The 27,105-nt window shown below is 41.1% G+C and overlaps 1 protein-coding gene across 9 annotated transcripts in view; it reads right to left on the bottom strand.

Annotated features, from left to right (window-relative positions):
• MAGI2 (membrane associated guanylate kinase, WW and PDZ domain containing 2) overlaps positions 1–27,105 on the bottom strand; it is a 675,431-nt gene that overhangs the window by 260,298 nt on the left and 388,028 nt on the right. For all 9 annotated transcript variants that reach the window (XM_054178160.1, XM_054178157.1, XM_054178158.1 and 6 more), the window contains one exon: positions 23,331–23,450. In XM_054178160.1, coding sequence (XP_054034135.1) covers positions 23,331–23,450 — 120 coding nt within the window. The remainder of the gene's footprint in view (positions 1–23,330; positions 23,451–27,105) is intronic.

The following is a 27,105-nucleotide window of genomic DNA, read 5'->3' on the forward strand; positions in this document are numbered from 1 at the left end:
CTTTGGCCAGCCTGTTCCAAGAAAAGGTCTTTTCCTTATGTTCACGCGGAACCTCCTCTGCTCCAGCTTCCACCTGTTGCCCCTTGTCCCATCATTGGGCATTACTAAGCAGAGCCTCGTTCCATCCTCCTGACACTGCCATTCACATATTTATAAGCATGAATGAGGTCACCCCCCAGGCTCCTCTTCTCCAAGCTAGAGACGTAGCTCCCTCAGCCTTTCCTCAGCTTGGAGATGTTCCACTCCCTTTGGAATTTTTGTGGCTCTGTGCTGGACTCCCTCAAGCAGTTTCCCAAGGGCTCAGAACTGCAGCCTCAGCAGGGCAGAGTAGAGGGGAAGGAGAACCTCTCTTGACCTACTTGCCAGATCCTTTCTAATCGACTCCAGGATGCCATTGGCCTTCTTGGCCATGAGGCCAAGCTGGCTCATGGTCATCCTATTGTCTACCAAGACTCCCATGTCCTTTTCCCCAGAGCTGCTCTCTAACAATATACTCATTGTTTTGAGGAACACTAGCAAGTATTTGTCATTCACCTGCTTATATTTTAAGTCAGAATTTTTGAACTGAGAATATTTTTTAAAAGGAACAGAAAAACTGAAGCGAATTGTTTTAGCAAATCTATCCCTAAGATTTCACATACTTGCATCCTGACATTTTTTTTTCTGACTTGGTTTAGAATAGACTAGACTAGAATAGAATTAACCAGGTTGGAAAAGACCTTTGAGATCATCGAGTCCAACCTATCATCCAACACTACCTAATCAACTAAACCATGGCATAGAGCCTATTAGTTACCATATCAAAAAAGAGAACATTTCAAATGAAGAACCGTATTTTCAGAGAACTGTTTTGCTCCTGCATGCTTTGCAACTTACAGTTGTTTTCTATAAGCTCTGAAAATCTCTCTTTAAAACCACTGCTACTTGTTTAAACTGAGTGAAAATGAAGCAATTTCCTGGCTGATGATGCTCTCTGCAGAGTGGAATGGGACAGGAAGGACAGCAGGAAAACTAGAGGGATGTTTCCACTGGATGAAGAAGTGAATGCATTTACACAGCTACAGTCTATTAGAAACCTCTGGCACTGCTACTGTGTTGGGAAGGTGCTGCACTGATGGTGCCAAATACCTCTGACATTATAAAAGCAGAGAGTGCTCCAATATTCCTCAGGATGTACTGTGGAGATTTTAAATGGGTATTGTACAAGTACAGACTACACAGACGGCATGCCCTTCTGGGAGAGCCCCATTATGCAGTTGCTAAGCAGCCAAAATCTCACAAGCTCATATCCTACGTGCTGTGCGATCTCCAATCTGAGCATCTGCATCAGACCTGGGTGTAAAGGCACAGGCTCCTGGCATACAGCAGTGCCCCAAAAAGTCAGTTGCGGCAGAGTGGGACATGCTGACACCTCACACATTACCTTCTGGCAATGCCCACTAACCGCACTGGCCCCTGATCATACACAGGGTAGCTCTTCACACAAAACTGCCCACCCCACTATGTCACACTGCCAGGAGTACAGTAGGAATGCCAAAACTACTAGAAGCCCCCATCTGCTGTGAATGCTGGGGATCCAAGAACAGATTCACTCATGACGCCATGCACCAGCATTGCACCACAGAATATATCTGGGTGGAAGTAACCTCAAAGATCATCCAGTCCAACTTTCAACCCAGCACTGAAGGCTCAACACTAAACCAAATCTGAGCGCCAGTTCCACACAATGCTTGGACACCCCAGGGATAGTGACTCCACCACTGTCCTGGGCAGACCATTACAACATTTGAGAACCCTTTCAGTGAAGAAATATTTCCTAATATCCACTCTACATCTAGCCAAGCAAGTCAAAACTTCTGAGTAGCGCTTGGAGAGCTGTCTGCCATAGGATGACTCCAGTTCTGACATTGTCCAGGCTCTTGGCACTTGTTACTGTTGGGGATGTGTAAAGACCATGCAATATTCCTTGTGGCAGGGTTCTGCAGGAGCTAGTGCAATCCAAAACAAGTCACCTCTCTTCTTCCCTACAGGAAACTTAATTGGTAAGAGGAGACCATATCCAGCTGCTCAGACTGCAGAATAGCATGGCAGCTGTGTGGACATACCCGTCTCTGAACTTCCCTAAATTAGGTACCTTTTGGATTGCTGTTTGCTTTTTAGGAAAATATAAAAACCAAAACCAACTAATCTTACATTTAAATATACAATACATGGTAAGTCTGGATATCTCATTAATTGCTTTTGTTGCTGAAAATGTGCTTGATAACTAATCTGAAGACATACGGGATACAGGCAGGGGATTGTATTATACTTTGGCTGCAAGACTGAAGGACTCTCTATTACCTGGTACCTGTTTTGACAAACATAGGAGAAGTCCTTGCAAAGTGTGACAAAGTCACCCCTTCGGCTTTATTTTTCCAAGGTAGACAGAATCAGGTCTGAGCATCTCACATAAATCATTTTCCAGCCCTTTTAATATTTTCTCCAACTTGTCATCTTCCTGCTTGAACTGCATATACCACAACTTAACAGTGACAGGCAGGAGAGCTTCAAGCAGCTTCATACACAAAGGTGATACAACCCCACACGTTCTACTGGCCTAGTCCTTCACCCTGCAGTCGTATTTTCTCTTTGCCCTAACACCAGAGCTCAGTTAATGTGGTCTGCTATGTTCTTAAATCTTTTATCTGTCACTAATTATGATTTAAAACATTACCTGTATAAAAGAGCCCCAGAATGATTGTTTCATTGCAAAAACATTTATTTTTACAACCTATTATCATTTGCTTGGACCCTCTAATGCAGGTGTCTTTAAATAGGTCATCTATCTTTTTGTACTTACCTCTCCACTCAAAACATCTGTTTATGGTTGTTTTGATTTTGGTTTCTAAGACTCTGTAGCATATAATTTTCAAGTGCTCAAGCAAGAAGTATCAAGACTTCTATCAACATTCCATATTACACAAACTCCCCAGATATTCTGGCTCCCAGTTACACTAACAAAATAATTAGCTGTTTATCATCTATGATTTCTTTAAATATTTTCAGAAAAAACATTGAAATATTTATACAATATTTATGTATTGATAAATTATATAACAAACTATACCAAACTAGATTTTACTCCTCTAGTTACACCCATTCAGGCTGTCATACACTTGAATATTTGGTTAGAACTGCAGACTATGTGCTGTAGTGGAAAAAAGATTAGTAGGAGATTTTTAATCATGGAATCATATAATGGTTTGGGTTAGAAGGGACCTCCAAAGATCATCTAGTCCAACCCCCTGCAGTCAGCAGGGACATCCTCCACTACAGCAGGTTGTTCAGAGCCTTTTCCAGCCTGACCTTAAGTATCTCCAGGGACGGGGCCTGAGCTATGTCCCTGGGCAACCTGTTCCAGTGTTCCACCACCCTCATGGTGAAAAGCTTGTCCTATCACTGCAGGCCTTTGAAAACAGTCGCTCTGTAGCCTTCTTGGAGGCCCCCTGTTGTAATGTGCCCCTCAGGAATGAGCAGCAAAGATATTTATGTACAAACTATGCAATGGGTTATTTACAGTCACTTTTTACAGGTACCAGTATTCAGTTGGTGGAACTACCTCTACAGAATGTCTCTGTGTGGGCACTTCAAACAAATCAAATGATTTATAGAATTCAGAATCGAAACTGATTCAAAAAGCGTCAGGGGAGGGGTTTGTCGGTGACCGGCAAACCCGCAACCCGGAACAGCTTGGCACTACCTTAACCAACATTCTATAGAGAAAATGCTTGGCTTACTCACAAACTGAGAACTTTGTGGAATCTTTCCTTGATAATGTGTTTATGGTCCATAAAACATGGCACAGATATGCCGTAACAAGGAAATAGAAAATGGCGCCAACCGCATGGTGCTGTGCCGTGTGGTTGCTGCTTGTCCCAGAGTACAAGGGTCCAGGAGGCTCCCAGGGGAAACTTCAGAGGCTTCTGCAACTTGGTCCCCAAAGCACATTGGCTGGGAAGGGTGGGGACACGGTCCATGGGATCAACACACAGCACGGCACTGACCACAGCCGGGCAACGGTGGCAATGTGCAGCAAGGCCTTCTGGAGTGCTGGTTTGAGTCCCAGGCAAGGCAGGCACTGTAGCGGCACAGGCACGCACACAGGCACAGGCATGAGCGTGAGCATGGGGCACTTGTTTACCGAACAGCCCCTATTTAACATTTGGCCCAACAAATACTGGTCCAATGAACACCCTTTGTAAACAGCATAATTGACAAATGAAATGATGTTTTGCCAAATACAGCATAAGCATGTGCCCTGAATGGGGCAAACACGAGCTTGTCGCATGGCCTTTGTTTACCACAGAGGTGGAAACAAGCCCAGGCAGATTGTTTACCTGGACTCAGTAGTGCCAAGATTCCCCTCTGCCCCCCCACTGACTCCAGAAGGGAGGGGGGAAAAGGGGGTTTGAATCAGACACACAGAAGAATGTTCTGGCAATATTTGGGGCACAATCCTGGCCACAAGCACCATTCAGGGCACCCCCTTCAGGTATCAGAAGGCTGCTATTAGGCCTCTCTGGAGCCTTCTCTTCTGCAGACTGAACAAGCCCAGCTCAAACAGGCTGTCCTTGTAGCACCCATCACAGTATCACAGTATAACTAAGGTTGGAAGAGACCCCAAGGATCATCAAGTCCAACCTGTCCCAACAGACCTCACGACTAGACCATGGCACCAAGTGCCACGTCCAATCTCCCCTTTAAACACCTCCAGGGACGGTGACTCCACCATCTCCCTGGGCAGCCCATTCCAATGACAAATGACTCGCTCAGTGAAGAACTTTTTCCTCACCTCGAGTCTAAACCTCCCCTGGCACAGCTTGAGACTGTGTCCTCTTGTTCTGGTGCTGGTTGCCTGGGAGAAGAGACCAACCCCTTCCTGTCTACAACCACCTTTCAGGTAGTTGTAGAGGGCAATGAGGTCACCCCTGAGCCTTCTCTTCTCCAGGCTAAACAATCCCAGCTCCCTCAGCCTCTCCTCATAGGGCTTGTGCTCAAGGCCTCTCACCATCCTGTTCTTCAGACTTATCAACCACACCACTGAGTGTGGTATCATCTACAGACTTTTTGAGGGTGCCTCAATCTCTCTGTTGATACCATTAATAAAGATGTTGAACGGCACTGGTCCCAGTATAGACCTCTGAGTGACACCACTTGTCACCTGTATTCATCTGGACGTCAAGTCATTGACCACTAGCCTTTGGATGCAATCATCCAACCATTCCTTATCCACTAGACAGTTCACCCATCAATTGCTTTGGTGTTTGTTTCTAAACTCATTGTCATTGTTCTTCACAAAATACATAGCAAAAATATGTTTTGGAAAAGGCTGAAAGGACAGAATGGTTGAACACTGAATACATTAAGCCAAGAAACCCTTCCAGGCATGCAAGGATACAAGTGAAGTTGTACAGACAGCTGTGAGCAGAGGAGGACAGTTTTGCAGAGAGTGACAGATTCCTTGACATTCCAGTCTGATATCCTCCATTCTGCTTAAATGGTGATGCACCATGCACAGAAAAAGGCATGGAATATTATCCGTGACATGTCTAGAGAGACCCTTGTGTCTCTCATATCTATCTTTAACATTTCCCTTCAAATTTCTAGTCAGATTTTAAAAAAGAAAATACATCCACTACATTCAGGTTGCTTTGGAAGCATCTTCTAGAACTCTTTCTCTAGTTAGAATGGAAGTTTAGGATTTCATTAATTCTATTTTTATCCATGAAGCTGTCTTTCTTTAAGTCAGACTCAAAGTGACACTAGCGTCCCATGTACTGAAATAAAAAGTGGTTTCCCTAGCAACAGTATCAACCCAAAAGCTTTCATGGTTTTCTCTCTCACTCCTGCGTCTTCTTAATGGCTTAAATAATCCAAATAACAGAGAAAAGTAACATGCATCTGATCTTAGTGAACTGTAATGGCTAGAGACAGCGTGAAAGCCAATAAAGACACCTGTGCTATTTATAACCAGTAGATCTGATGACTCAGATTCACCAGCATTTGGAATTATTCAGATTATTTTCAGTGAGTCATTTAAGGAGATACTTTATTGTGTCAGGCTGTGTGCAAAGTATCCTTACACTTCATTTTTACCAGCAGTTTGATCTGACAGCTGCAATATGTAGAGGAGAAAAGATAAGCACATGTTACACCTTCAATATGATCATTGAGATGAGAAAAAAAACCTGTAGTTAATTAATGAGCTGTAGAATCAAGTGGCCATTTGGATCCAATGCTCTGAAGAAGGCTCAGATCACTTGGGACTGGTTGGGCCTTAGCAGAATTCTCCCCAGACCTGTCACTCAGACATCAGTTTTGACTATTTTTTTGTGTCTCTTCACACTTCACCTCATCCTATGACAGTCTTTCTGTCTGCAGATGGATTTTTCACATGGCTATGAATGTTGTGGAAATTATCAAGGAAAAAAATGAGAAAACCAAATTGTAATTGTTTGGGTGGAGTTGTGATCAGTCTGATTTTGTCATTGGGCATTCCCACCACCTTTTCAGCATTTACAGTTACAGATTAGTGTCAAATTTGACAAGATGGCTCATCCTGCACCTTTGATGTAGGTATAGGTGATGAGGACTGTTTCTTCCTTCTCTTCCTGTGGGAACACATAGCATATTGGGGATGCTAATGGTGAATGATGTCTTCACAGCTACTTGTACACTGACCTGTTTTTTCATCATTGTTTCCAGGAACATCTATCTGAAGTACAAAACAACGATCCAATTTGTGTAAAAGAAACCCTCTCAAACTCCATCCATGACCAACTACCAAAGTTCACTCCAGAGTCTGCCCACTTGATGCTAGATAAAACAAAGACCACAAGGTTACCAACCATAAAAACTGAAAACATTGGTCCACACTAAAGCAGAAAACAAGAGCAATCCCAAATCTTCAGTAGCTGAATTCTACAACTGTGAGCTAGAGGCATTTGACACACAGCCAAACACTTGTGTGAGATTTTATGTGATAAGCAATGTGTAATTAACAAAACTCTTTGCTAGTTCTTCTGGGACTGAGAGAATATCTATCTATCATTAGCATTCACAGAATGCCAAGACCAAATGTATAAATATTACATTACTCAAACATGAATATAAATGAAAAATGAAGCATGTGAAACTAGAGCACAAAGTGAACCTAGAAACAATTGGAAATGTCAGAAATGGGGAAAAAAATTCACTTGCTCCAACAGAAAGTTCAATAGCAGAGGCTGACACTGAATTTGGCAACTTCAATCCATTTCAATGGGTGGGATAACATCTGAACGTGGGTGTCTACCTTTAAGATATAAACTGCCAGGAGAAAGAGTGGAGATCACGATTACAATCCAGCTGACTAAATGCAAATGTCCTCTGCAGCTTTGGACTCAGTAAGATACTTGGGATATTCCTACAGGACTGGAAGATGTGAAACAAGACCTACAGGAGTCATGCCCTTCTGGAACACCAGAAGAAAGTTCAGTGAGATATACAAGGTCTTCACATACATCAGCATTTGAGCTTGGATCAGAAGCACACATACGATGCAAGCACTTATTCCTCCTATGTACCACACATCATCATGCATATGAAGTCATCTCAGAGTTATAACTGTACTCCTTCCTGATGAAAATAACAGAGAGTATGTCCCTTGGCCACAAAAGTGCACTAAAATCAGTAGGACTAGAAGAGTGTACAACCTGCAGGCACAGTGGCCACAGCACATGTACTTCCCTTTACAGGTCTGCTCCTCTGTTACTGTGCCACTGACTAGTGCAAGGACAATCCAGATTTTTCCAAATGACACTGAGTATCTTTGTTTAAGCAACTGAAATTCTCTGGCCTAACACTATGAAGATGAGGGAATGACTTGGTTCAGCCTGAAGTTGACATCTAGTGGCTGATCAGCTTAATCCCTCTCAAGGCTCTTGGCTAGGTAACTGGATTTCATGTAGCAGATGCTTAGATGATGCTTATAGATGCTTAGTTGATGCTTATAGATGCCTCTATACCCTCCTCAGAACAGGCAGAGGATTTCATAATTTTTCCCTTAATTTTGAAATGACTGAGGACTAATCAGAATTTTTCTCACAGCAAATCGATTGGGAGTGTGAAAAAAAACATCCCTCACAACCCCCTCAACTAACACCACTGCATTGGCAAGAGCTGCAGCCTGGACGTATTTATACTAGCAGACAAGGCCTTTTGTTGGGGTAGTTTATCTTATTCGAGGAACCAGTGGGAGTTCTGGCCTTAAAAAACCTCTCTTGCCAACATAAGCTACATCTTCTCAAGAAAGTTTTGCTGATCTGAGTATATCAGCAAATATGTTTTAGTGTAGGAAGTCTTTAATTCCATAATCAACTGATAAAATTCAAACTTTAATGTCTTTACTGTAGAAATTAAAATTAATTTATAGCATAATGGTGATTAATGACAGCAAAATACTACCACATATTGAACCCAAGTTTTCATCTGACTCCTGACATTATCAAAACTATTGTACATATCTCCAAATTAAGTCTTTTGTGTCCTTCAGATACACTATTTTTGATCACTTTTATCAGAAAGATTTTCTAGTGTTGAAAGTCCTTCCTAGACCTTTTTGGAACCTTCCAGATAATGTCTATACATCCTATCTTCTGTCTCTTTCTTTACTCCCTTGTTTGCTTTTCATTCTGCTTTTATCATTTTAGCTACTAAAAAATTATGCTGTTTGGAGGGAAAAACAAACACACAAACCAAACAAACCATATTCTCCTTCCAGGGCAAGTTTGATTTGCCTGGAACCTGAATTAACTGCCTTGGATAGCAGGAGACAAAGTGCTCAGATATCAGATATAGTTCCCTTTTCACACACAATTTTGACATCTTATTTTAGTGCTGTGCTTCAGAAACAATCTTGTCTGGGCCTCACTGATGTCTATTTTACAGAACTTCTTGCTAATTTCAGTACATTTGCAGTCCTTGTGGGACTGTTCATGTGGGGTTATTCTGGAAAGTATCTGTTGTGTAAAAATATAGTTTAAACACCATATTCAAAAAAGCTCATAATTCTAGAGGAAAAGATGCAATTGCAAAATACTAGAACACGCAGAATAATAAATAATAAAAGCAAGAGAAAACATGTCTTGTTAAAAAGTATGAAACCATCAATGAACTGGGGAAAACTGGAATGTTTGGTAAAGATGACAATGGGCTGTGGATTGCATTCATTAAGAAATGGCTTCAATGAAAGCAAACCCATTAGCTTTTGAGAAAAGATCTTGGAGATTTAAGTCATTATGGTTCCTTTCTGCCAAGCCAACATTGAAACCCTTATGGTCAAAGATATCTGGGGGAAGCTTAAAAATTGCAAAGGGGTACTTTGCAACAGCAAGCAGCAACTAATAAAACAAATGTGTGAGAAAGTTACTACAGGAATAATTTGTACTGGCTGCAATGGAGCTGCCACAATTCAGTGATGGTGTGCAGGAAAAAGACAGCATCAGCAAAGGACAAAATATGCCATTCTAGGCAAGACTGAGAAAGGATATTTGTTGTACTTGATTTCATTTGCAAATGCAATATATCAGGGGAAAATTGCTGGCATAAAGCGAATTATTGATAAGTAATGATAGTTGGTATCCAAGCCCCCTTGGAGGTAGCAGGAGGGCCTAATGGGGAGTGTGAAGCTTCCATCCTGCCTCTGTGGGCAGGGGAGTCCTTTCCCCAGCCTTTCTGGAGGAGAGGACAGGCAGTCCTGCTGCACAGCCCCATTCCTCTGAGCAGCAGGCCTTGCTGAAACTGAGCACCCCTAACTCTTCATTTCTTCTGTGCAACAGAACACCAGACTTTTCTAAACCAGCTCTAACGTGAACTGAAGCACAGATGGGACAGCTTTCTGTACATTTGCTTTCTAAAAAACCACAATTACAACAAATTAAAAATTACTTGCTGCTGTAATTACAGTCCAGACTCGTTTTTTCCTTCTTCCGTACTTCATTTCCAATCAGCCTACATACATTTGCAGCACCTCAAAGTTTTAATTTCTTCCAGACTAAACATCACTCCTTAAGGATGTTTAATTTTAATACCACCTTACTAATTAAGGTGGCAATTTACTAATTTAAACTGTAAATACTAATTTTCCAGTTTTTGCATTTACTTTTTCAGCTTCTTTCCTCTTCTCCCTTCCTGTGATGAAGTTCCAGATTACATACAGAAAACATGTCCACATTCTAGTGAGGAGAGAGTTAAAGCAGTGCAGCTAGTGGTAAAAAGAGAGTTAGCACTCACTCACTGACTGCAAGAAAGCTGGATTGGAGTGGCACGTTTATAGTTTACACCTTGGGTCCAGAATTCAAACCGTCTCAGTGCCAAGAAGAAAAACAAACCAAAACAACAACCAAACCAAACCAACAGCAAACCAAAAAAGCTTATCATGAAAGAATTACATCAGAATACAGAACCTGATTCTAGGAATACTTAGAAAGCATTTAGGAATAATCGAGTAACAGACTGAACAAATTAAAAATCACAATGCAGGCTGTGATAAATCAGGGGAATATGACCATTACCTATTTCTGGAGGTAATGATCAAACCCAGAGTAGGAAGAATAATGATTTAAAATGGCCTCAGTATATAGAAATAGGAACAATGGATTGATGCTGCACAAAGGGAAATCTCCAGCCAAGTAGCAGGAAGCATTTTCTCACTGTTAGGTTTTTAGATTACAGAGCTGTCACCCAAGGGAGTTGGTTAAAGGAGCTCTGCTGTATGAGTCATTTAAAATTAGACTGAAACAAAGCACCTGCATACACCATGGGCAACTCAGCTTTGTTGGCAGGCAGACAACCTCAATGACCTGACCAGTGTTAACCAGCTCTCCATCCTATCATTCCATTTAATTTTAGCCTGTTCATATTAAGTAAAATGAGAAAAAAATATCATTTTGTGAAGCACTCATGTATTCATCTCCTCAAATGACTAACTGCAAATGAAAATGACATAAATTATCACAAATATTCAGACATGAGATAACTGAAACTAATGACTAACTGAACTATCCTCTCATTCGGCTTATTTAGCAAGTTGGTTTAAAGAGTTCCCCCTCTACCCCTACCCAAATATTGAATTTTCCTTGCCAGAAGGTGAGCCAGCTAATCAAATGCATAAACAAGATTTAGTTATACTTGGAATGATTATGGTTACAATATTCATTTTTGGACTCCTACCACTTGAAATATCTATGATTACAATCTCCTTGAGCAATGCTGTGCTGGGTTGAGGCAGCCCCCTCTCTCCCCACCACAGGCACAGGAATAAAACACTCAGACAAACGGATTGCAAAAGTGATGAAAGTTTAAATAGAAAGCAGTGAAATGTTACAGAGAACCCAAAGCACAGTGACAAAGAGAGATCCCAAAGCAAACCCAGAGGCATCCCATTCCCACCTGAGGGTACACCCGAGACCCTCAGGGCTCCTTCTTCCCCCTCCCTCTGCTGGGCTAGTCTCAGCTGGCCAGGCCTGAGACTGCCCATCCCCCCGTGGCCTTGGGCCTAGCCAGGCCCAAAGCCAGGAGACATCTCCCCCAGTTACCGGCTGGCGGAGGAGGAAGAAAAGAGAGCGTGCTAGACTCCGCACTGGATCTTATAGTGGTGCAAAGAATTATGGTAGGAAATACACAATTTCCTGTGTCCATCCCTCTGGGCTGGACTTCTGGACACAGGAAGTGAACACACCAGGGGGGCACCCAGCTCAAACTGCAACAAATGCCAAAGCAAAAATGGTACCAGCAGAAAGGAACATAGTGCTGGTAGAAACCATTCATATCTGAGCAGTAGGACATCCTAAATTTGCTCCCCTATGCATGTACATCAGAAGTGGAACACCTTATTACGTATTCCTTTAATTGCAGCCATCGTGCACTCAGCAGAGAAAGGAGAAGGCTTAAGTATGAAGTGTTGGGGAAGTTTACAGGAAAAGAACACAAGCAACAAGTTGAGAAGTTCTTATCCACTTCTGCTGTTGACATTCCCTCTCCTCTGTATTTTCTGTTATTGAAAAGGAGTTAACATATCTGTAGTTTTATGTTCCAGAATATGAAGGCAAAAAAGGAAAATGGCAGAGTTCAGTGTTCTCAAAATAAGGATAAAAGGTAACCTACACTGTAGAAAACCCATATGTGGTCTCTTGGACTAGTAGTGAAGACATTTAATACATTTATCAGTTTATATTTTTTTAAGGTCTGCAAATAAAATACTAATATTTAGGAAAGAGGGAAAAATACACAACACCACACTGGTTCATTATTCTGATCTCAAAACTGTGCAGGCCTTTAAAACATACTGGAGAAACTTGCAACCTGATCCGTCTTCAGTCTCAGAGTTCTGCTGGAAATCTTGAATCATAGAAAGGTTTGGGACAGAGGGGACCTCCAAAGGTCATTGAGTCCAATTCCCTGCATTCAGCAGAGACATCCTCCACTAAACCAGATTTGCTCAGAGCCTTGTTGAGCCTGACCTTGAACATCTCAAGGGATGGGGCCTCAACTACCTCTCTGGGCAGTATGTTCCAGTGCTCCACCACTGTCATGGTCAAGAACTTGTTCCTAATATCCCATCTAAATAAAAAATAACATGGTTCATTCAGATTGTCAGAACAAAGATGAGGCAGAAGACAAAGATGCCACCTTTTAAAGAGAAGATGTAAGAGTGAAATGAAAAACTTGACTTTGTATCGCTGATCACAACCCCGTGGACTTGACCAGACCATTTTCTATCCACTGTACTGTTAACACACCTAATCCATATTTTGTCAGCTTGCCTACAAAGGTGCTGTCAGAAACAACATCAAAATTCTTACTAAAGCCCAGGTAGAGAACATTTTCTACTCCCTCCTCATTCACAAAGCTAATCACTAGATGATCTGAAGAGGCTTCTTCCAATCTAAATACTTCTGTGCATCTATAATCTTGACAAGTGTTTAAAAGTCTGTGCTAGACAGGAAGAGTAGGCAAATTGTGGCAATCTATCTGTCAGAGAGCAGACAGCTACTGTAATATCAAAGTGGCTGGCACCAAGTAATATCAGGTTTACTGATACGAGTAAACCTGGAACCTGACCCCTACATGCCAGGCTTCTTTTGCAATCCTAGGGAAATTTAGAGCTGACTTCCTCTAAATTTATGTTCATCAGAGCTATTGGTGAAAATGGTACCTTGTCTCTGTAGCTGTACCCAGAATCAAACTCTGATCATCGGCTTTGTAGTGCAGTCCTTGTTCTGCTTAGGGTTTCTTCTGGGATCTTAAACAGGCATTTAGCTGAATAGTTCACCTCATCTACTTAACTCCTTCAGAATCTGCCCTGTAATTTATTGCACCCAACGTTACACACTGAAATTCTCAACACTGGGAAAAGAGAACTGAATGCCTCAAGGGGTGGTTAAGAGCATTAAGCTAAACATTCAATGTTATATAGTGTGAAAAACCTCTCAGTCAAATGCTGCTTTTCCTGGTGAATACCTGATTAATTTCTACAATGAAAACGTACAGAAAGAAAAAGTTCAGTGAGAAAGATGAGGATTCACTATTTATTTTTATCTGAGTGATGTTTCTTCTAACACTTATAATGCAAACTTTTGCAATTGATGAAGTGGAGGTGCAGTGAAGATTGTGTTGTGGTGGTGTGTTGTTGTTTTGTTTGTTTTCCCAAATCTAAAATTACAAATAAAGGACTGAAAAACCAGTTTGGTTTATCTCCTTTTGCCCTCATGACTTCTGTGAAATGGCACTTCTGAAAGCAAATGCTATCTCACAAACCTATGTATTATTGAGCACCCTCAGAATGAGAAACGGGAAGTATGAGATAAAGCAGCAAAAGAAAGTAATTAATCTGCAAATTGCAGTTCAGCTGCATGAACACCACTATTAAAAAAATAATATCATTGCCCTTTTCCCTTCTTTACTAATAAAGATTATGCTGACAAGCTGGAAAGAGATGGCAGCGCTGAAAACTGGGAACTGCAACCTGATTTGATTCTGGAACACCTAGCCAGTGGTTCGTGGTCTATTCTGGGGCTCTCTGATACCATGTAAATACAAATAATGGCAAGAAACAAGATTAATTTGATTCTTTCATTTAAGGTTCTTATAACCTCTATACTTTTTAGAGGACAGCATTCACATGCATGGAACGCAAAGGAAGAGGAGCAGTATCCTTCCCCAATGACTGACCACAATGTCTGTGGAAGACCCTGCAAGTGGTCTATCCATGGACAGAAAGGGTATTTGATTCCCTATCACCAAATTGAAAGCTCATTTTTCTTATCAGGCACATTGCTATACAATGCAGAAAGATTATTATTTTTTGTTTTAATTGGGAGATTTTTCTTCTGGAGTCCTGAATTCAGTGACCGGGTGTGTAACATAATTTTGGGGCGAACTAAGATCAAAGCAAGACTATTGTCTTTGCATTCCTCTGATCTTAGCAGCCTTGAGGATGCTCTAAACTAGGTCAGATGTTAACATGCTGTGGTCATGGCTAAGTCACAATCTATATCTCCCTGGTGATGGCTGAGAAAGCTTAGTCTTATCCTAAAATGAGTCTGGAAAGAGAAATCTAGATCCTGAAAAGCCACTCAGTTTGCAGATGCCATGATACCTCTCTTCCACCTATATGAGTGTAGATGCACTGAACATCTTACACTACCCTTTTGCTGCAATAGATTTCTTCTGCATTAGTAGGATCTTTTAAAAGCTTATTCTATATTCAGGTCTATTTTTTTTTACGTATGCACAATATAAAATAACTGTAGATGTAGGTCATGAATCGGACTATCATATTTAATTATCTACTAGCATATTTCACCTTGATTTCTGATAGTATCTCCATTACTTTCACTGGAAATACAAGGGAAGGCTTCTACTGGTCAAAAGACTCCCTGTAGTACTATTTATTTTTGTTTGTGCAAGGTGAAACAATTATATTTGAAAACTGTGTAAACCCACTACACAGATTTTCTTACACTTGAAGGGTTTTGTTTATTTTTAATATCTTTAGGGCTTTTGGTTTTGTTTTCAATAAGAAACTGCCTTGCTTTGAATCATGAACACGTCTTTTAGTACTTGGGTTTTGTTGGTCTTTTATCTTGTTTTAATTAGCTCACTTGGGAAGTAATGTAACTATCGCAGAAAAAGCTCTATCAGTAACTGAACCCGTCTTTTCAATTAACCATACAAAACCAGACCCTCTTCCCACACTTACACTGCATCATTCCATACTTGGCACAACCTGCTTCTCTCAATATCCTTCATTACTTTAAGGTCATTTTGCAGCCCATTTGTTTGTTTTGTGCTAGCAGGCATCAAGATGCACACTTTTGTTTACCCGCCTGGAGTCTACCACAGCAGCCATGACCAGGCCTTAAACAACATACTGCAAAGTCCTAGAATATCACTATTGAAACAAAGTAATCAAAATGAGATTTCAAAAAAACACAACTCCTCCTTAGGCCATAAAAAAAGGATTTTTTTGTATCTTCCTGTAAAGCAATTTCTGCTGAAAGAACAGGAACACAGAAACTACAATCCAATATTTGCTAGTCGAGCAAAGCCTTATTCTGATGTTATGGAACACTGTGCAAACAAGGGAAGACTCTAAGGTCTGGGTTTTGCTCCCAGAGAACTCCTCAATATAGGTGTGTTAATAGGTAGAAGCATGGACAGGCAACCAAGGCAAAATAGATAAAGGTTTCCTAGGTACACATGGCAGAATTAGCAGGACCAACAGACAGCTAGAGTTGAAATGGCTGAGGGACATCAAAGACAACAGGAAAAGTTTCTACAGCCACAGCAGCAACAAAAGAAAGACAGGGGAGAGCATGATAGAGAACATGGAAAAGGATAACTTGGTGGAGGACTCAATGCCTTCACTCCCACAGCCTTTACTGTCCATGTCTGCTGCTCGCTCCCAGACCTTTTAGGTCTTTGCTAAGTAGTGAACACTATCAGAGACAGATACTACCCATGGTACAGAAAGACCAATTTAGGTGATAATTAGGTCAGCTGGAGAAATGCAAATCCATGGGAATGAATCGGATGCATCTGAAGGTGCTGGGAAACTTTTGGGAGCATTTTCTGTCATGTTTGAAAAGCAGTGTTGATTAAGGGATCAGAGACTAGAGAGGGCAGTTGTTAAAACTACCTTCCAAAAAGATGAGAAGAACTTAGGAAACATATTCAAGAAAAAACAATAATCCTTTGACTCCTAGGAAGATGCAAGTAAGAAGGAATTATGGGCACTTCAGTATAACTTCTTGAAAAATCTGGGGCTGACCAAGCAGAAAGGCTTGTAGCGATGGGAATTTTCTCCACACATTTTAGGAAAACCCTCCCAAACACTTTTTGGACTGCAGTTTACGGTATTTAGCAGAATGCTACATGCTACAGGAAGGTGAGCCTTTCTCCAGTGAGGCCAAATAATAAGGAATACAAATACGAACAGGAAGATAAAAAATTCAGAGGAACTTCATAAAGACATGACATGATAATCACGTGTAAACTGGCTATGACATAACAAACATTGTCTTTCCAAAAATATATGAAAATTTTGAGATTCCTAACTGAGCAAGGTAGCCAAACATTCCTCCAGAGCAATGACACATCATTACAGTTTGTGATTTGAAATATTGTAATAACTACAGATAAATGTGCCTTATCAATCTGATAGCCTTAGAGCTGAGGCTGGATACATTTTGACAGCGTTGTTCTAATTCAGTTTGCATTTAAACTAAAACAGCACAATAAATATTGCAGTTAAGCTCAGTTAGAAATGTACCTGAAATGCTCACATGAACTGGTTGTGATCTACTTTACAAAAACAACCCCCCGTGATCAAACCCTAACGTGTCGCACAGACAACATTAAATATTATACTGTGGTAAGCAATGCACAGTAATTAATGCCTCTACCTCCGTTTTGCTTTGCTTGGGAAGAGATAACATGCTTCTGGCTGGCCTTGGGATAAGTCGAACCCACTGATTTCTCTCAACTCCTTTCTCTCTCAGGACAAGAGGGTTTAGGGGGGCAGTGGAACAGCTTCCCAGGTCTTTTCGTGTTGTTAATTGCAAATATCTGTATAATATTATAAATACTGCGTATTTTGTACACATCCATTGCTTTCCATTGTAGAGTGGAATTTTTGCTTGTAAATACAGCTTCATCTGCTTCTAACCGAGTTGGCCTGGCTAAAAGTTAACGCTGGGGGGAAAATTCAACCCACCACATTAAAGAAATAATTTGCACCTATTCAGCATGGGGCAATTGCTTGATTGATTCCTGCTCAGATTAAGGAGGCAGAATGAAGTTGTTTTAGGTTGTGTGGCAAATGATATATTCTGCTCTGACAGTGATTTTGTATATGTGGTGTGTGGCAATGATGCTTGATTAACTGGGAAGATATTTGGCATGTAAACTGTTCCTTTGGTTTAAATACAAGATGAAAATGTTGTATGACCACTGCTTAGGATTTCTGTGTCTTAAAAAATATGATAATATAACTGTAAATCTGCCTGCAGAGATATATGAATTCAGCATTCCTGTGGCAGAAAGTTATGTGAGAAGTTTGGATCCAAAAATGATTTATTTGCTATGCATGTTTCTCTTATCGGCAATAATTAATGTGTTCTTGTTAATGGCTCTGCTCTAGGAGAGATGTGCAGCAAATAGGTGTTCTATTTTTAGATGTAGCAGGAGTAGGCACAGAAGAGGTAGCTCCAACTCAAATGCAGAAATTACTAGTGAGGATGAGGAAGATACATAAACAGGAGAAACAGGCCAAATGGCTGGGAATAGGCAGGCAGGGGTTAATAGTAAGGCAGACCTCAATGAGCCAGCAGCTGGGGGGAGGGGGGGACGGGGGCAGATGCAGCCCACAACTGCAGTGCCAGCAGCTAAGATGGCAGCCGCAGCTTCACTAGCAGCAATTAGTGAGGCAAAAAGATTTCCCCCCACAGCAGCAGAACCGGGGATGAGCTCTGCAGCAGCCGCTGGGTCTCAAAGCCCACCTGCCGATAGTGTTTCCTTGCAAACCCCATCTGCTTCTGCAAAGCCTGCTGTAAATTCAAACACAGCTTCAGTTAAACAAATCACAGCTTTGGATAAAAGGGACAGGCACAAGCTAAATGGAGAGGTGGCAACAGGTCTTGCCAAAAAGCTCATCAAGCTTGCTCCTCCTAATTATGCTACTATTCTGGCAAGCAGAATTGTGGCAAGACATTATGGTGGAGCTCCTCCTACGGTTGGCCATTTCACTGACCAAATGAGACAACTGGAGGATAGTCTCACATGTGTTTCTTTGGTTTCAGCCATTGAAACTCTGGAAAAGTTGAGAATTGCATGAAAGAGGAATTTAAAACCTCCATATCCAAATTGGCACAGGGAAATAATTTCAATTCTTCATCTTCCAGATGGACACAAGTTTCAGCTGTTAGAAACAGACATCCTCCAAGGAGGTCATTCCAAAACAGGTCAAACCAAAACAGACAACAGAGGCAATCACATGGGAGTATTTGGGTAACTCTATGTGATCAGTTTGGTAAGAACATGAACAGATGGGATGGTCAACCAACTTCTGATCTTTTCAGGAGATTAAGAGAACTGCAGAGTGGCAGAGCCCAAGGGAGCAATACCAGATGGGTGGCTGTTACTTCCTCAATTTCCCAGAACAACTCTGATAGCTCCAACAGTGATTCCAACTCTGACACTAGACACTGTGCTAACTGCACATGTGGATGTAATCCCCATATTTAGGGGTGCACTGCCTTGCACCAGTGGGAGGAGAGGGATAATGGAGATGACAGAATCTATTTGGATTCATACATTCAGTGGCCTGGCACTTCAAAATTTCAGAAGTACAGGGCCTTGGCTGACACAGGAGCTCGGTGCATAATACTACCATCAAATTATCAGGGATCAGAGCCTGTAACTATTCTGGGAGTCACTGGTGGATCTCAAGAGTTGACTAAGATACAGGTTGACATAAGTTTAACTGGTAAACAGTGGAAGAAACATACTGTTGTGACAGGACCTGATGCACCTTGTATTTTGGGAATTGATTTTCTGAGAGAAGGTTGTTTCAAAGACCCTAAGGGTTACAAATAGGCTTTCAGAGTAGCAGCTGTAGAAATTGATGGAGGAAAGTTGAAGTTGTCCATTACACCTGAGCTCTCAGATGAACCTGCAGTTGTGGGACAACATGAGATAGAGGATATAAAGTTGCCCATTGCTTCTCAGACAATACAGAACCAACTGTGACTCTTCGGTGGAATTCACTGTAATTTTATTATGAGTTCAGAACTCAGTGACAATCTCACTGAAGTGAATGTGACTTGGACTGTTACCCTGAGTGAGAGTAAACCTTATATTCTTTGTCCTCTTGTTCAGCACTGAACACAATCACCCAGACTGCCATAGAATTTTAGTACAGATAAGCTGCAAAATATGCAGCAACTTTGATGTACCAATATATATGCTGAAAAATTAAGTTCTATAAAGATTGTTTGGTCTTTCCAGCCTTTACTCAAAAAAGCACAAGTAGAAAAGGCCAAAATAGTATTGCATTTGGTCCTACTATAAATATTTGGGTTTATATTTGCAAAACTGGTAAAACAAGAGTTTTTATCACATACATACTGCTTCTTTTCTACAGCACTTTGGAATGCTAGGGCCATTCACAGATGTCACAGAAGTGGTAGACAAAGAAAGGTGTATTCAAAACCTCAGTAGCGAGGAGGTCAAAGAGCATTCTGATTTAAGTCTGAAGCTTTTATAACTTAAAAGTCTATTTTAAAACTCACAAAAACAAGGTACTTCAAGAAAAGATTTATAGAACTGTACTCTTCTAAGTTAATATATTGCTCTCACTTTTCAATTATATCCTGCTCAGGTTGGAATCAGAACTATTACTTGCTTGCATGAAAACAACATGGTTTTGGTTGTTTTCACTGGTTTTCTCATTGCTATTAGAAAACCACCTCCCCAACAATGCTGTAACAAACAATACAAATGTTCAGTGTCAGGTAAGGCTCCACTTGGCCTGTCTCCTCTGGGTTACGTGGATGTTTCTGATTCTCTTTGGAACTCATAAAAGGTAAATTGAGTGAATCAACCTTTCCAGTCAAGAAGAGGTGATAAGGAGCACACATACGCAGAGCCTGTCTTTTCTTCTTAGCTAAATCAGGAATGTTTTCTTTAAAACATTTTTATGGCAGAGACAGACCAGTACATAGTGGCCATGGTTAGAAATCAGCATAGACTGACTCAGCTTAGCTAAACTTAACTAAACAGAGGATGATGGTATTTTTTTCTCCCAGACAAAAAGGAAATAATAAAGAAATCTGAAAAGCAATCTATTAACACTAAGAATAGAACAGAATAGACCAGATCAGGTTGGAAAAGACCTTCAAGATCATCACGTCATTAAAACAAAATGCTGATTTGATTCAGAGGCCTGATAACAAGTGCTCACATAAGAGAAAACTCATGTCCCACAACATAGACACTCACAGAAGTTGCTTGATCCACAGAAGGATTAAAAATCGTCTTCTCTGTGTGAAGGGAACTGAAAATTTCTTTGCTCTGCTTGGTCTAATTGTCCTCGCTAAATTTAACCACTGCAGACTTAATGTGCTTGGGAAAATTGGTGGTGGAATGGTTAGTAAAATTTTTCCCTGAGGATGGTACTGCAGTCACAAGGAATTAATCAAAATATGGGGGATATAACTTCGTAAGGCCATGTCCAAAGGTCTTCTTATGGGAACAGGAGAAACAGCATCCGGAAACCTGGCATATTTTCTGCTGTGTTACCCATTGCCATAACACACAGATGATATACTATCTATTATATGTCAGAATACATAGCTGGTGATTGGGAAATCTGGGAATCAAGGACAGGATTTATGCAGAAATCGGGTCTGTGGAGTTGATTTTGTTCTGCATTTAGTGTCTGCCTTCTTGGCTTCACTGAACTTGTCATCTGTGATCAGCGAATGACGTGACACGCATTGCACAGCCATGACTCTGGAACTGTCCTCAGCTAGTTTCAAGAGTTATCCAGGCTTCCCCAAACAATATTTCACCTTGCTGTCCACTCAGCTCTGGTAGTTGGTTTCAAAAGACACCTCTCAGTACCCCTCGAGGGACAGAAGAGCACTGTGAATTAATTTAACCTAGCAGCTCAATCTCTACAAACTTGCTACAAACTAATGAAATTACACGGTCAAGCAATGACAGACTTTTGCTACGCTTAAGCTCCTTTAATGTTAGCTTCAAACACCTAAGGAAACAAAAAGCTCTGTCAAGAAAGGCTGGTTATTTAATGGAATGTAAAATTGTGGTGTTGCACTTGTGTTACTGTTTAGGTAACTTTTACCATTAGGTGTCAGACAGTAGGGGAAAAAGTAGAACAGGAAAAGACAATACATTTTCCTTTATTTGACCTTCTTGAATGGAAATCTTTATTAAAAACTTTGTATTGATATAAATCCAAATGAAAATGTATTTACTTTGCAACGGGTACTTTGTGCTGATTAGGTGAGAAAGGATTACCTCCTTTCCTGATATTTATAACACAGCTAATGATTTTCTTTAGGGTGAACAGCTCCTTATTTATCTCCAGATGCTTTCCTTGACAGGGACAAAGTCAGAACAAAAGGTCTACATTGCTTCTTTTGCTACAAGCTAATAATTTGAGGCTGCTTCCTGTAACTGTTTCTGCTCACCCGGATATTCTCATGTAACAATCCCAAGGTAGGCTACAAACCTGGGGATGTGTGGGTGGAAAGCCACAACCTGGAGAGGAACCTGGGGGTATTGGTTGATAGTCAACTGAGTATGAGTCAGTAGAGTGCCCAGGCGGCCAAGAAAGCCAGTGGCATCCTAGCTTGTATTAGAAACATGGTGGCCAGCAGGGACAGAGAGGTGATCATCCCCCTGTACTCATTACTGGTGAGGCCACACTTCAAGTACTGTGTTCAGTTCTGGGCTCCTCACTACAGGAAGGACATTGAGGGGCTGGAGTGTGTCCAGAGAAGAGCAATAAGGCTGGTGAAGGGCCTTGAGCACGTGGCCTATGAGAAGCAGCTGAGGGAGCTGGGATTGTTCGTTCTGGAGAAGAAGAGGCTGAGAGGTGACCTCATCACTCTCTACAACTGCCTGAAGAGAGGCTGGAGTGAGGAGGGGGGCCAGCCTCTTCTCTTGGATGACAAGCAACAGAAACAGAGGAAATGGTTTCAAGCTGCACCTGGGGAACTTCAGGCTGGATATTAGCAAATATTTCTTCACTGAAAGGGTTCTCAAATACTTGAATGGTCTGACCAGGGCAGTGGTGGACTCACCATCCCTGGAGGTGTTCAAGCATTGTGCAGACTTAGTGCTCAGGGTTATGGCTTAGTGTTGACTCTTCAGTGCCGGGTCAACGGTTGAACTGGATGATCTTAAAGGTCTCTTCCAACCAGATACATTCTGTGATTCTGTAATATTGCTCACATTTTTCCTATGCAGGGTGTTCTCTGTCATTTTGAAGATTGTGGTAAAAAGACCTATTCATGACTCAGTTACCTTAAACCTGGTTTCCTTAAAATGTGCTACTCTGCAACTGCCTTTCCATTATAGTAAGTTCACTTTCAGAGTAACTGTGTTTTGGAAAAGGTTTAAAATGTGATGATTCCTCAGCTCTCTGGGGAAGCACTGTTCTGCAAGAAGCTGCTGGCTCCTTGCCCCTGACACAGGCATTTTGTAATACAGTCATTAGGACAGCTCCTATCACTCTACCATATTAGAAATTAATGAGTTCTTTTCAGTAACTTTACAAAGCCCATAAGACAAGACACAGTAAATCCTTCTTGTTTTACTTACACAGTGAGGTTTCAAGCTCCGATATAGATTGGTATTTGCAGGATCACACACGCAACAGAAAACTGTCAGTGTTACAGCCAGTTTCTGTTGTAAACTTTATCAGCTCTTTGTCGAAATTTTGTGGAAATCCCCTCAAATACTAGGCACCAAGAATTGGAATTGCCTTCCTCTAAGTGCAATGTCTTGTCCTGTTTCTCCTAAGCAGTATAATACGCTAAAACTACAATGAACCCATATACATTTAGCTTTTATATATGAAAACATTTTCATAATTGCCATATGACACTTTGCACATTTCTGACAGTAGTAGCAATGACACATTTGCAATGGGAAGTCCCAGTGCAACTCCATCGAATGAGAAAAAAAGAAGACAGATTTAGTGGCAGGAGCCCGCTTACCTTCATATGTTCCACTTTCTAAGAGAGCACCACTTTTCTCCAGTTCCATAAAATCTTCAACAGTGATGAAAATATAGTCCACACCAGGGACTTCCCCCTCCTTATGTGGCCTTGTGGTGCCTATTAATAAGACAAAAGAGAGACTGTCAGACACATGACCTAAATGTAGAATGATCCTTTTCAAAGTTTTGGAAAATTTACAAATTGTTTACACAACACACTACATAGTAGGTCCTCCTTATGCTTTCAAACCCATATAGCTAAAGAGCAAGAGAAGCAATTCTGCCACTTTACTCTGTTCTGGTGAGAACTCAACTACAGTACTGCATCCAGCTCTACAGACCTCAACACAAGAAGGGCATGGACCTGATGGAGCCAGTCCAGAGGAGGGCCACAAACATGATCGGAGGTTGGAACAACTCTGATATGAAGACATGCTGAGGGAGCTGGAGTTGTTCAGCCTGGAGAAGAGAAGGCTCCAGGGAGGTCTAATAGCAACCCTCCAGTACCTGAAGGGGGCCTAGAAGAAGTCTGCAGAGGGACTGTTTCTGATGGCCTGCAGTGACAGGACAAGGGACAATGATTTCAGATTAGAGGAGATTTTGATTGGACATTCAAGCTCTTTACCATGAGCATGGTGGAACACTGCAACAGGTTGCCCAGAGCAGCAGCTGAGGCACCATCCCTTGAGATATTCAAGGTCAGGTTTGACAAAGCTGTGAGCAACCTGACCTAATGAAGAATGCCACTGCTGACTGCAGGGTGGTTGGAGTAGATGAGATTTGAAGGTCAGAGGTCCCTTCCAATCCAACCTTTCTATGACTTATTGAAGCTGACTAAGGTATATGAGATACATATGCATATGTGCAAGATGTTCTTTGGGTTCACATTACTTATTCTAACTACTAAAAATGTATCATACTGCTGTTCTTATGTTATTAGAAAGACCCTCAGTAACACAAGTCATTGATATGCACTTCTATGACTTCAACAAAGCCTTGTCTACAATTAAACTGCTTCAGGATATTTTAAGCATTTATTTAGTACACAACATACTAATCTGTAAACACATCTGTAAGGATTATATTCACACTGTTTCAGTGCCTAAGTGGCCTTGATAAATGGCTAGGCTTAAGGGACCAAGTGATTCAGATGGCCTGCTAACCATGCTGTCAAACTGCAAAGCCTCCTGTATTTAGTTACTGCCTCTATTGCAATGTCTGGATTGCAGTACTCTGTAAACAACAGACAATATTTCACACATGCTGAGAAGTGACATGGCTTAGCTAGCAGAAGTTGAGAGGGTAGCAGAGAAGCATCTGAATTTGGCCTAATTTCCTCACAGTCCAATTTATTGTGGTTAGGTTATCACTACTTTGACTGAAAGCACCAAATAAATCAAAATGAACTATTTGAAAATAGGACAGTTTTAGCTCCTCTGCATTCTCAGAGTGTTTGACACCTCTTAGTCTCTAAATTCTTTATCAATAATGTAGTGATTACATCACATTCTTTGGGTTTAGTTTCAAGAATGCTGAACACCAGGAAGTAGCAAGAAACTGTATCTTCCGTTTCCTGGACTAAAGTTTAACACTATGATATTTTGCAGAAGACATTGTCTCTTCTCAGTTAATTCACCACCTAAACCATTGTGCTGTGACTCTCATATTATGCAGTAGTGATTCAGACATCTCTTTAGGTCAGCTAACATCAATATCATCTACATTTTTACATCTGTTATTCAGACATCTGCATTCAAACCTCTTGAAAAAATCTGTGTGAAGCTAAGAAAGCCAAGTGAAATTGCCTGCCATTCTGCCATGTGTATAAACTATTACAGTCAGAGATCTCATCAATGGCAGAAACATGAGAGATACTCAGCAGCATACCTGCTAAGAGCTCAGTTCAGCAGGCCATACATAGGTCTCTGTGGGATGCCTCAGATAGCCATTTAAAGATAGCACATGTATAAAGAACAAAATATCCTTTGCACTGCCCCAATATGTAAAATTACCCTTTCCACTGCTGCAAATGCAGCTGTGAATCTCATACTGAATCCCAGTCCAACAGAAATTTTTGTACAACAAAGAGCACACTAGAAGTGCAAGGGTCTCTCAGTGACAACGACAGGACTCTCATGCTCTCAGTGAGTCATGCTGGCCAGTGATCAGCTTTGCCAAAGTACTGGATGGCCTTCACAATTGTCCAAATTCCTTGCAGTCAGTGGAGACAGAGACTTAATGATGCCTTCGGTTATCTGGATGGCTTGTCATAGACAACTTTCCTCACAGGCAGCCTGAATGAGGCAAAGACTGCACAAGCCTGAGAAATTAATATTTCTGTAGCTAGCATCAGGAATATGTTATGATAGAGCTATAAGACAACTGGCTTTATTTGTCTGATTCTAATTCCCTTTTCACTTCAATATTTAAAACTAAAATTCACCTATTGCTGGGACTTTCATATTTGCAGAAACTGGTTTGTTAGGATTATTACTGTTGCGTATCAGGGATGGGATAGTTAAAGCACTGAGACACTTGGATTTTCCATAGTTCACCCTTATTGAAATTCCTATGGAACATTTTACCCCAGGGATGCAGCAGCACCCTCAAAGATCTCCAGATGAGAACTGTGCAGAAGCACAGGCATTCTGGCAAATCTGCACTGCTAACAGCGCAGGCATCAGATGTTTGATCTGAATGCTCTCTCCTGATGATTTTTTCACTCCCAAAGTCTGTTGACAGGAACTGTATCTTCATAAAACATTTTTGCAAATTAAGGCCATGTTATTCCTAGACATGGCCCAGAGAAGAAGGTGACATAGTAGATGAGTACCCCTAGGTTACTATTTCTTCAATGTATTAAATGTATCCAGACTGGGATTACCAGAAGTTTATCAATCAGACAAAAACCCAAGTTACATGAAATGTGGAAGTGAGCCCTGCTTTGATTTGGAAAGTTGGATCAAATGGCCTACCGAGTTCCCTCTCAAACTAAACGATTCTGTGGTATTAAGTAACAATACAATATGGTTTGCTTTAATCACATAGATATTCAGCAGTCCTATTCATCAGATGCCTGCAAAATCTCACAGGAGGTCCAACAACACACTCATCTATCTCTGTGCCTCTCTCCTTTGGTCAACTGGCATAGAAAAGTGTAATGGATTAAATTTTATATTCTGAACTCCTCTCTTAAATTGGAAGCTAAAGACCTGACCTTCCTACCCCTATGTGCTACAGTCATTCTTTTAGATGTAGTACATGTATGATCATGTTTGCATACGTCCTGGACTATGAACTGAGAATTTGTCTAATCTTCCCCTATATCAAATTAAATGCATGGTTGAATTCCAGACTAATTCTGTATCCCTAACAGCCTAACTCCAGCCTGTCATCCAGTGGAATTGCTCATCACCTATCCCCAAGGTAGCCATTAGATATCCTGTATTTAAAGCTGCATATATAACTGTTATCATCTTCTATAATGGTCCAAGCTTTCAAATAGTTTCTGTTCTTCTTTAATCTTCAACTAGTGGAGTTTTGTGCAAAACAAGAAGACCTAGAAGTCCATTTTAGAATTGCCAGTGTGCTATAGTACACAGCAGCTTCTTAATTCAGTATCCCTGAATCTCGCTTTCCCATTGATTTTAATAGGTGGCTAAATAGCTACCAGCAATTCTACACCACGTTTTCCTTTCTCCATTTCTCTTGCACCCTGTCGTTGCATCAGATATTCCAGCACAGAGATGAAGAAGCCTTTCTCCTAAAGGTGA

The sequence above is a fragment of the Dryobates pubescens genome, chromosome Z, assembly GCF_014839835.1.
Source record: "Dryobates pubescens isolate bDryPub1 chromosome Z, bDryPub1.pri, whole genome shotgun sequence".
NCBI classification, from domain to species: domain Eukaryota; kingdom Metazoa; phylum Chordata; class Aves; order Piciformes; family Picidae; genus Dryobates; species Dryobates pubescens.